The 12425-nt window shown below is 36.9% G+C and overlaps 1 protein-coding gene across 4 annotated transcripts in view; it reads left to right on the forward strand.

The window, feature by feature from the left end:
- The window catches only part of CNTN4 (contactin 4), a 917793-nt gene that overhangs the window by 437604 nt on the left and 467764 nt on the right, over nt 1–12425 (forward strand). For all 4 annotated transcript variants that reach the window (XM_032867432.1, XM_032867434.1, XM_032867431.1 and 1 more), the window contains one exon: nt 8545–8686. In XM_032867432.1, coding sequence (XP_032723323.1) covers nt 8632–8686 — 55 coding nt within the window. In that variant the 5' untranslated portion in view covers nt 8545–8631. The remainder of the gene's footprint in view (nt 1–8544; nt 8687–12425) is intronic.

The raw sequence follows: 12425 nt of genomic DNA on the forward strand, positions 1-12425 counted from the left end.
TGTGTGTGTTTATCACATCTTCTTTATCTGTTTATCTTTTCTGGACTTCAAGTTATATTACAAAGCTGTAGTAGTCAATAGAGTTTCCTATTGATACAAAAACAGACAATAAGCACTTAGATTGATAGAAGAGAAAATCCAGAAATAAACCCAGAAGTAAACTATTGGTGGACACTTAGGCTGCGTCCATATCTTGGCTATTGTAAAAAATTGCCCCTATAAACATAGGGCTGCAGTTATCCCCTTGAATTAGTGTTTTCGTATTCTTTGCTGGATTATAGAATTGTTCTGTTTTTAACTTTTGAGGGATCTCTATACTGTTTAATACAGTTGCTGTACCAGCTTGCATTCCCACCAACACTGCACAAGCGTTCCTTTTTCTCCAAATTCTTGCTAATACTTGTTTCTTGTGTTGTTGATTTTGGCCATTCTGAGAGGTGTGAAGTGATAACTCATTATAGTTTTAATGTGTAGTTCCCTGATCGTAAGTGATGTTGAGCATCCTCTCTTGTGTCTGTTGGTCATCTGGATGTCTTCTTTGGAGAAATGTCTGTTCAGGTCTTCAGCCCATTGTTTTTTGGGTGTTTATATGTATACGTTGTTTTTTGTATTTTGGATATTAACCTTTTATCAGATTAGTCATTTGGAAATATATTCTCCCATTCTGTAGGTTGCCTTTTGCTTTTGTTGATTGTTTCCTTTGCTATGCAGAAGCTTTTTATTTTGAAGAAATCCCAGTAGTTTTTTTGTTTTTTGTTTCTTGTTTGTTTGTTTTTTACTTTTGTTTCCCTTGCCTCAGGAAACATATCTAGAAAAAAAGTTGCTATGGCTGTTGTTAAAGAGTACTGACTGTGCTCCTTTCTAAAATTTTTATGGTTTCAATCTCACATTTATGTCTTTAATGTATTTTGAATTTATTTTTGTGTATGGCATAAGAGAGTGGTCTAGTTTCATTCTTCTGCATGTCCAGTTTTCCCAACACCATTTGTTGAAGAGACTATCCTATTCCATTGGTTATTCTTTCCTGCTTTGTTGAAGATTAATTGACCATGTAATGGTGGCTTTACTTCTGGGTTTTCTATTCTATTCTATTCTCTTGATCTTTGTGTTTATTTTTGTGCCAGTACCATACTATATTGATTATTACAGGTTGGAAATAAAACTTTAAGTCTGGAATTGTGATGCCTCCAGCTTTTCTTTTCTTTTTCAAGATTGCCTTGGCTATGTGGGTCTTTTGTGGTACAATACAAATTTTAGAATTGTTTGTTCTACCTCTGTGAAAAATGCTGTTGATATTTTGATAAGGATTGCATTAAACATGTAGACTGCTATGGATGGTATAGACATTTTAACAATATTTGTTCTTTAAATCCAAAAGCATGGAATATCTTTCCATTTCTTTGTGTTGTGTTCAGTTTCTTTCATCATTTTGTAGTTTTCAGAGTGCAGGTCTTTTACCTATTTGGTGAGGTTTATTCCTTAGTATCATAACATTTTTTTAAAAGATTGTATTTATTTATTTGACAGACAGAGATCACAACTAGGCAGAGAGAGAGAGTGGAGGAAGCAGGCTTCCCACTGAGCATATAGCCAGATGCTGGGCTCGAACCCAGGGTCCTGGGATCATGACCTGAGCCAAAGGCAGAGGCTTTAACCCACTGAGCCACCCAGGTACCCCAGTATCATAATATTTTTGAGCAGCACACATAACATTTAAAAGCAGTACATCTCCTACAACTTTGCTGGTTGGGAACATGGTGTAATCTGAGAAATGGTGAGGTGTCTCAAATAGTTTTGGTGATGACAAAGCCATGGTGACTACCATTCATTTGACTAATTATCTTCCAAATGCACAACTGTTCTTTGATATGATGATACAAGTCAGGCTTTCATGCTTCCTTAGAAGCAATCTAGTTCACCCTCTTTCATTAGTCGAGAAACTTGGCCAGCAATTAAATAACAACACTGAGTCAGTAACCCAGTTATGCTGAGTCTCAATTCAGGGAACTTTTGAAATACTGCAGTGTAATTCTTGGGACTGCTTTGGTTTTTGGAAAAATGTCTCCCCAGTAGCAAAGTGTACAGGTCCAACATCAAAGCAGATTAAAGTTTTATAGGGAAAAAGTATACTGAGAAAGTGATAGTGGGTATATATTCTAAGAAACTTTAATAAAAAATATTTGAAAATTAGTGTATAGAACTTTCTTGGCTCTCAGAATGCATAAATATATCCTTCAGTGACTGAAATGAAGAGATATTGGCTTGCTTGGTTTTTATCCCTCAGGATGTCTGCCTAATGAAATTATCATGTTTCTGGTTAGAATTACCACAAGTGGTAGACACTATTTTGTCCAAAAAAGTCTTTAGAAATGAGGAAAGTTGTCCACTTTAAGCCACCCTCTGTAATTCTTCAGTGTCTTCTCTAATGAGGTCTTATGATGGAAATAGAGTCCAAATCAGCTATCGGGTAGGCAAGTAGAGTCTAAATAAGGGATTGCATCTTATGCTATCTACCTCATGGTAAATAGGTAGCATTTTCCAAATTTATTATCCAGGCTCTTTATAACTTTCTTTCTTCTTTTTTTAAAGATTTTATTTATTTATTTATTTATTTATTTATTTATTTGACAGCACAAGCAGAGGGAGTGGGAGAGAAAAAAGCAGGCTCCCCACTCAACAAGGAGCCCAATGTGATTGTGGGGCAGTGCTCTATGTAGGGCTCCATCCCAGGACCCTGGAATCATGACCTGAGCTGACTGCAGACTTTTAACTGACTGAGCCCCCCTGGTGCCCCTCTTTTCTTCTTTTCTTCTTTACACTGTTCTCTCTGTTCTTTGAGATGCTTGGGACAAGAAGTCCAATGAAAAAAACTAAGCAAAACATGTTTTCTCACCATTCCTAAAGATGACTTATTGCAGTCTCTAAAGTCTCCACAGAAGCAGGGAAAACATCAGGGACATGGAAATGGAAATGTGTCTCTTCTAGTACATAGAGTAAAAAGCTGGTGCAGAAGAAAATCTAGTAAGCTAATTAAATTGATATGATAAGAATTTTCATTTGTCAGAAAGAACCTGTAGGCTAGCTACCATAGCCATAGAAATTATACATTATATATACTACTCATTTTACATATAAACTAACTTGTATAGTCTGCAGTCTTTTCTACCTAATGAGTTGCTGTGCCCTTGTGGGCAGAGACCTTGACCTTGACTCTCTTCATTCTGCATCTTATCATTTGAATAATGGGCACTCAGTGAATATCTGTTGACTGATTGAAATTTAAGATTTGACTGTATGCCGTTTTCCCTTGAAATGATTGGCAGATTGCTTTCTAAGGAAGCCAGACTTCTCTCTTGCTTTCAGTTTTGTTCATTGCTTCCCCACCATTGTGATGGACTGCACACCTCATTAGCTAATTGTGGAGTTAAAAAATGCTCAACTATACAACTGGGAAATGTGGATGATCCTTTTTAAAATTCCTGCCTTAAGAATGGCAGCACTCTAAATAATAATTAGTAAGAAAACACACGTTCATGTTGCTCTTACACTGGGAGAGAGAGGAACTTACTCACATTCGTACTGGCACGAGAAGATTTGTGAATTAACACTAGCGATAGGTAGCTTTCTGACTAGGTCTCAGCTCAGAAACTGCATTATAAATATGACACAGATTCTGCACTATTACGTGCTGGCATCTGGCTTCATTTCTGAAAAAGGACAATGTGAAAAGCAGATTTAGAAAAGAATCATCATCAGAACTTTATGTCATGCTTTAAAAGATACAGGTTTATTTACATTTCTGTCACTGGTAGAAAAGAGCACAGAACTTCAAGTATGAAGACATAGATTTGAGTACTGGCTCTATTGATGAAAAGACATTTGCTCTTGGACAACTTCCAAAGCCTCTCACAATCTAATTGCCAAAGCTATAATTTTATAGAGGATAGTGCTGATGCCTGACCTTCAGGGTCCTTATGAAGGCTAAATAAGAAAGGAATGTAAAAGCATGTGGTATGTCCACAAAGATGTGAGTTACATTTGTTCTTTCATTTACATACCAACCATTGACTGCCTAGTCTGTGCCATATACTGTCCATGTGCCTCTTAAGTATAAGGGAATAAAGCAATGATTCCTTACCTTCATTAGGTTTAAATTCCATTTGGGGAGAAGATTTTAATTTCCATCTAAACAATAATAATGACTAATACTTACTTTCAAAAAAAAAGTCAGTTGACCTTTACAGCACACTTATGTCCCCAATCTATAGACGAATATGTTTACAAAGACTATATGGTTTTCCCAAGTCATGGGCAAAACCAGGAAGAAAGAACTCACTGTGCTTGATTCTAATTCCAGTGATATTCCACTCTGCCTTCCTGTCTTGAGGCCCTGAAAACTTTGTTATATATTGGAAGAATACTTTGTAATTAGAAATGTAGTTAAATTTGTTGACCAGAGGAGAAAAGCAAAGAAGGAAAACAGATATCCTATACTTCTGGGATTGCATTTAAAGTAGATCCCCATACACATAAATCAACATTTTTTTTTTTTTTTAAGGTCCTTTCCCTGTTTAAAGTCATCCCCCTAGTCATATTAGCTTTCAGATTCAAGTCCAAATTCTTTAATATACATTCAAGGCAGTTTGGCTATCAGGGCCCTGACTTAATTGTGCTGTGCTATTTTTAACAAGGATGGCAACTAAGTATCAAGGACCTGTCCTCAGTGCCTTCCATAAGTTCTCACTAATTCTTTCAGGAAGCCTGGGAGACAGGTATGATTGCCATTATTTTACAAATGAGCCAAGTAGCTAGGGAATTCGAGGTCCAGGATTAGAGCACAAGTCTGACTCTTCAGACTTTGCTGCTTTCATTATCTTGTGTTGCCTTCATTATCTTGTGTTGCCATAAGGAACACACTAAGTTCTCATGTTCCTGGTCTGTGTTGTCCTTATCCAGTTGGCTTAGAATTTCCTTCCTCCCTCTTATTTATCCTTTAAACTCAGATGAACTGTTTAGGACCATTGGAGAGCTTTCTTGAAACCGCACTACCCCCAATTCAATTAGATGATGTTCTTTCACATCCTTAACACCTTGCACTTAATAGACTTTTTTATATGCCTTGAACTGAATTATAATGACTGCTTTAGTCCCCTCATTGTCAAGCCAACAGTGAGCTTCTTGAGGACAGGGCCCTTAACCCTCCTACCTCCACACACCCAGCACCTTTTACTATTTTTGTTACACAATAAACAAATGCACTTACTTCTTAGGCTGAATTAGAGCTACTTGGATAACAACAGCATTATAAATTAGCAGAGTCCTAAATCAAATAATGGTATGATCAGATCCTGCATGGAGGTTCTTAGAAACCAGGACTCTTAAGGGGGAATTGAATCCTGCTTAATTATTATTTTTTTTTAATTTAAGATTTTATTTATTTATTTGCCAGAGAGAGAGAGCATAAGGAGGGGTAGCAGCAGGCAAAGGAAGAATCAGGCTCTCCAAAACGCAAGGATCCTGATGCAGGACTGGATTCCAGGACCCTGGTATTCATAACCTGAGCCAAAGTCAGAAGCTTAACTGACTGAACCACCCAGGTGTACCATGAACCCTGCTTTTTTTTAAGTACTTTATAGGGACATCTTTGGTATTACCATCAGAATATCAAAACTGTTCAAAGGATTGAAGGCTAGAGGAGTTTTGCTGTTTAGCATTGTGTAAAAATATCCTGAGAGTTCTCAGTTAATCTCCTGGCTCAGCCAGAGAAAGCAACCAAGTCCTCTTTCTTTGTGTGGTCTCCTCTCTAGAATTTACGAGTCTAATTCTTGGGCAAGGTCTCAGAGTTAGTGCTGAGTAAACTATCTTTTGCTATAGGCACCTTAGGATAAACCAGGGAGAGCTCTGAGCTGCAGGGGAGATCTATTACTACCGTAACTCTTGGCTCATCCTGCAGCCTTCTTTCTGGCTTTAGTAGAAAAACTGAAATTATGAAACTTTGTATCCTGTACTGCAGTCCCACATGAGATTCATGAATCTTCAGCTCCATACAGAAAACCTGGTTCTCTGACACAACTGCCCACTAGACAAATTACTGTCAACGACCTTACCTTACCTGAATGTAAATAAATGCCAATAGGGTTCTTGAATTCCTTCATCCTTAAAAATCTACAGCTCTTAACACACACTGTAAATAGCATCATATCATGAATTAAATCTTTATCATGAAGTAGGATACATTTCCTAAGCTAATTTTAATTGCTTCAAGAAACTGCTTAACATTGTAGATCAATCCCCAGGTCTGAGATGACATTTCCCTCGCAAAATTAATTATTAATACCCTGATCATTTGCTTAAGACATTAATAGTTTTCATTGATCAGCACATCCTGTTTATCTAAAATGGCCTAATCACCATGCATGTCAGAAAAGTATCTGAACATATCCAATTAGAGATGCTGCCTGCTTTCAGCCACATCAGCAGATCAGAAGTTGAGTCCCTTTTGTCTTCACAATATATTAGTCTAGCTTTATCAGAAACTGAGCTATTTAAGGGCACAAAGACAAGTTCTCTAATGATGGTTCTCCACTTTCTATTAGCTTCCTGGTAAACATAAAGGCTTCTCAGTGACCACCCAGTATAAATTAATGCTAAGAGCCCTTGATTAATGAGCTTGTGCTGTTCCATGTTTTTATGTTAGCCTGTGTTCCATCATAGTGTTTTCCTTATAAGTGGGGGTGAGATGAAAAGCCCCAGGTTATTATTAGGATAAAAATATTGGATGTGCAGTAATAATACTATCTAGCATTTGTATGGCACTGTATAATTTTCAAAAAGGTTTTATTTATTTAGCAAGAAGGTATCTTTGAGACAAGAAGGGATCGGGAGGGAGACAAACCATAAGAAACTCTTAATCTCATGAAACAAACTGAGGGTTCCTGGGGGGTTGGGGGGTTGGGGATAGGATGGCTGGGTTATGTACACTGGGGAGGGTATGTGCTATGGTGAGTGCTATGAAGTGTGTAAGTCTGATGATTCACAGACCTGTACCCCTGGGGCAAATAATACATTATATGTTAATTAAAAAAAGAAGAAGAAGAAGAAGAGAGGATCAGGTGTATACCCAGAATCACGCAACTAGTTATAGCCAGAATTGTAAAGAGAATTTGAGTCTCCTAGTTCCCTAGCTTTCTCCTGTAAATAGGATAAATAGGTAGTATCCTACTCATCTTTTAGACCCCCATGGGAGCTCTTCTCCTTTTTGATATTTCCCAGGCCGGAAAGTCTCTTCCTTCCTTCACAATGACATTTTGTATTACAGTTTTATGAAAAGTGGGTAAATGCCCCCAGTTAGTAGGAGCCGGAGATCCTTGAGGCTAGATCTGGTTGTCTGCATTTTGGGAGGTCCAGTGCATCATCCAGTGTCTGGAAAGCAAAAGGTGCCCCATATATGCGTAAATACATGGCTTGCTGTCAGTACGGAGGGAGAAGGGACAGGTGGGTGAAAGCAAGTGCTGTCAGAGTTCTTTTTTCTAAGGTTATGTTGCAGACCTTTGGGACCTGACAATAATTTGACATTGTTTGGCTCGCACATTTTAAGAAAATATTTTGAACCGATTTTCAATATTTAAAAATGGGAGATTTTCAAAATACAATAATATTTAAATTTTTTTTCTTTGAAAAGTTGTAAGTGGTCTTGTAGTCCTGGGTCTGTGCCCCATATGTTAGCCATCAGCTTGAGCTAAGGAGCACCTACCCCCTTCAGACAGGTTGTGTTCTCCAGAGTGCCCTGTTGTCTGCCTGCTTCACTCATTCACTTACTTGCTTTGTAGCCTTTGGAATACAGACCCTTTCATATACCACAAAGTTCTCCTATTTTGAGATTTCTGGATAATGGAAGAGTTGCTTTTTTAAATCATGTTTTCTATTTGTCCAAAAGAACCTAGTAGTCAGCTACTCATAGATGGTAAGATTTCTCCCAGTAGGCACTGGAGCTGAGCTCTTTTATTGGATTCAGGAGATGAAACATAGAGTAAGGAAAAATACTTAAATTGATAGAGTAGTTATAATCTTCCCACATATAACTCCATTCTAAACCTTGGAATTTTTTCCTTGTGGTCCAGCAATGTTAACTCTATCTTGTACAGTAGCAGCTTTTCCATGTTGGCATTTTTATATTATTAATTGGAAAATAAATAAGAACAGGGACTGGAGACTAAGGGGTTGAGTAGGATCTTATTAAAAAAAAAAAATAGTCCATTCCAATAGTCCATTCCTCTGCCTTTGGGTTGGTTTATATCTAAGCAAAGCTGTTCTTGCTTACACTCAGTAGCCACAGGGAGACACCAGCTCCATTCCCTGCCCAGATATTATTTGGAAGGAAAGGAGAGGGAACTTATTTGCTTCATATTCATAATTTAACATACTATTCTTTAGTAGGACTTTTCCACAAGTGAGTTTTATTTGTATTCAGGTAGAAACAAATTTGCAGAGACCACAAGGAGAAGTATCTGTGAATCTCATTGCAATGTCTCTTCTTTCCCACAGATTAAAGGTTGAACAAAACTTAAAAGAAGCAGCGATTCTATTCACTTGTTATTGGACTCGAAACTCCTTTGACCTCGGAAACTGAAGATGAGGTTGCCATGGGAACTGCTGGTACTGCAATCATTCATGTTGTGCCTTGCAGGTAGAGTGTCATTTAAAAACTTCTTGATTTAAAAATGCCACTGTATTTCACACTAATTCAAAAGTGGGTCTTCACTTTAGATGGCAATGATAAAATCGTAAGAGTGCATGTCACTACGACTAGACTAACATTTGCTGACACTGTTGAATATACTTTCCTGATGGTCTTTTAGTGGCTGTTTTCATGGTGTTGTATCCAGAGCTAGACATTGATGTTTCACTTGCCTATCCGGTCCTTTTAGAGTCCTCTGAGCCATTATTTAGTTTGAAAGTTGTTATTTTTGCTCATCCCACTGGTCAATTGCATAGAGATATTAGGCAATAAAACCGATACTATAGTCTAGAGTATTGCCTACTTTGATGTCAGTGGATGGAAGTTTATTTGGGCAGCTCTTTCAATGTCTTTGTTAATATTGCTCCATCTTTTGATACTAAGACTTTTTTTTTCCATTTCAATACACCTCTAGTTAGCAGAAGACAGAACCAAAAAGATAGGGGATTTTTACTGTATACCAATGGTCAGCTAGTAGACAAGGGCTTTAAAAAGTTCAGACATGCTGCTTATTACTCTCTCGATTTTCTGGAAGATATGAACCTGGTAGCATACATAATTCAAATACTGATGCACCTTAAGTCCAACACGTGTGAGAGTTGGTTTTAAGGTTGTGATGGTGGGCATCTTTCTAGGCCTTTTTGAAATGTCTGGTTGACCTGCTTTGTTATTGAGAGTTTTGAGTCCAAGAGGGACACCTGGAATATATTTGCATTTTTATAAAATACAACAAAAATGACTTTTGGGTCGCCATTACTTTGATTCATGACTTCATTCAAATAATGTTACTGAGTACCTTGCAAAGACCCAGCTTTGTGCTAGTATCTGGGACCATAATCCTGAGAAAGACACACATGGTTACTCCTCCCTTAAAACTCTATTAGCTGAGTTCTATATTTATATAGATTGAAAGCTCAAGAACAGGTTATTTGTAATTGTTACAAAATTAAAGCTAGCAGTGGTAATACTAACATATAGAGATGACTTTTCCATGCCAGGCACTATGCTCACCTGTTGTACTTTAGCTCATTTAATTACATCCTGACCACTAAGAAGTCACTGTTAACTATTTATTTTTATTGGCAACACCATTACTATTAATATCATTACTGAAACATCAAGAAGAAGTTAAGAAACTTACCCAAGCCAGTAAGTGGGGAAATTGTTACGTTTCAGACTCAAGCAGACTGACTCCAGAATCCATAATTTTGATCATTAGAATATAGTCCTTTAGTTATATTGTTGATTTGTCCAATTTATGCTTACAAATTTATTCTTGAAATTTTGGCTTTCATTCTCACTGTTTTTCTATGTGAATGTTACGTTTTCTATGTGAATGTCATGTTTTCTATGTGAATGTTAACCCATATTCACTCATAAGTGTTATAGTGCCCTACCTTTAAATCTGAACCTTCTGTCTTCACAAATATCCTCACCATTCCCTGATTATGGACATGTTGGCATCTAGACATCTGTTTTAGCTTTATCGCTTCTCCCTCATCTAGTCGGAGAGTAAATCTTGTCATTCTCCACCAGTGTTTATCAGGCTTTGTGCCTCACTTGCTTTTCTCCAGTCTTTTTGTGTACATGGACCCTCCAGAAAGGGCCTTAACGGAGTCAGTCTGGTTCTAACTTCTCCTACTCTGGGATGAACATATTCTTTAAAGTTTAAAGCAGTGAATGGATTTCTCAGTATTTGACTACAGCAATGTGCTTATTTAACCCAGTGTGCTGAGTAGATGTCAAGAAATTAAAAGAGTTGAAAATCAAGGAAGACATTAATCTTCTCAGTTGTGTTTTGAAAAACTTCGAATTCTCATTGAAGATGAGTACCTGTATCTTATTGTTCAGTTAGCTTTTTGTTGGGAATCGGTCGGTATATCGATTGTTTCTGTGAGACTTTTTTGTGAACTGTTTCACATGGCATTAATATTCCCTTACCATATGTCTCCTTCAGTGTAGGTAAAGTCTAGCTTTAATTAATGTTTTTGTTTTCTTGCTGTTTGTCTTGATTTCATTAATTTATATAGCACTCAGTACTCTGAATTTTGAACAGATTTCTTTAACTGCTTTAGCTTCTTGGTTTTTTCCTTTCCTATACTTTCTTAGTCATAGATTTCATGGTAAGTTTTTGGCAAGGAAAATATTTGTGTCTGTTATGTTTACCGTAATTAGTGGATCTCAAATGGGTCTTTTCCCAAATAAGATAGAAGATCCAAATCTATAAGTATATTGCTCCTGCAAGAGATAGATCTTGAGGTCTGCTAATTATTTAAAGGTATTGATTAGTAATTTATGGTACAATAGAAATGTTCTTCTCTTTTGCCAAATACTAGGCTAAGTCTCTGACAATAATTAAAAAAAAAAAGAAGAAGAAGAAGAAGTAGTAGTCTGAAAACCCAGTCTCTATAAAATTGGTTTTATTACCCTGCCTCTTAGTGAATTTAAACCAGGGATCACAGAACTCCACTACCTGAATGAGTAAGGAAGTTAACAAATGAGTGAACATTCTTCAAGTGATAGTGACTCCTACATACAATATAGGATGCTGGTAATTGTGGAAAACCGGAGAAAACATATCCTGCTAAATTAGCAACCCGCTAATTAGTGCCCAACTCTAGTCCTCTGTGCTAGGTCTTCTAGTTCTTCAACATTTTTATGCATAAACCTCCTATTTTTTTTAACATTGCCAATCAATTAAAATTAATTTTAAAAATGAAAACAAAAAGCCTGCATAAAACAGACCAAAATGGTCTTCAGGCTAGAGATACAGCTCCTGGTCTACCAGTTTGCAAAGTTTATTTCTAGCACTGTTTTTTGTTGTTGTTGTTACTATACACTTTTCCAAGTACACTGGTTGTTGGGGGTGTCTGTACAAAGTCTTCCTTTTGCCAAGAATTTTCTTCCATTAAATGTCCCTGTCACTTGCCCTCTAACCTTATTTGAATTGTTGCTTAAATGCCACTTAGTTGGTGAGGCTTTTCTTGACAACAAAAAACAAAATGATACTAGTGAAAATAGCAACATTTTCTTTCAGCAACATTCTCTACCCCTATTATTATTTTATTTTTCTCTAGGTTTCTTATCAATATATAAATAACTGTATTTTATTTGTTTTTATACTAAATGTCTTTCCCTGCTTGATTGAAGCTTTATTCAGACAGATATTTCTGGGGTTTTTTGTTGTTGTTGTTTTGTTTGTTTGTTTGTTTGTTTGTTTATAGATCACTGCTATCTTCATCTTCACTAGCATCTTCAAAATGACTAGTGAACAGTGACATTCAATAATTAAATAAACATATTTCAAATGAATGAATGCTGCATACTGGCCAGACATGAGAGAGAGAGAGAGTGAAAGCAGTCTCCAATTTTAAGGTCAACTATGAACCCAAGGCAGTAGTCACTTTTATGTTAAGGGAGGGGACTAGTCACCTCTGAAGCTAATCCATACAAATTTTTATTTTACGTGTGTGTGTGTATGTGTGTGTGTGTATTAGGCTTAAATATATAAAGTATGAGGTTTGGTTTATGTGCCTTAAACTTTATATGAGATGTTCTTGGTATAACACCACCTTGCCCATTTCTTACTTCAGCTACTGCTGGGTACACTGTGCCCCCTGTGGGTTTTTCTGCCTCCAGTCTTTGTGTATAGTTACAAGCAAGAGAAACTATGAGAAGCTCACTCTCC

The sequence above is a fragment of the Lontra canadensis genome, unplaced genomic scaffold (genome assembly GCF_010015895.1).
Source record: "Lontra canadensis isolate GAN:19392208 unplaced genomic scaffold, GSC_riverotter_1.0 scaffold34, whole genome shotgun sequence".
NCBI classification, from domain to species: Eukaryota; Metazoa; Chordata; class Mammalia; order Carnivora; family Mustelidae; genus Lontra; species Lontra canadensis.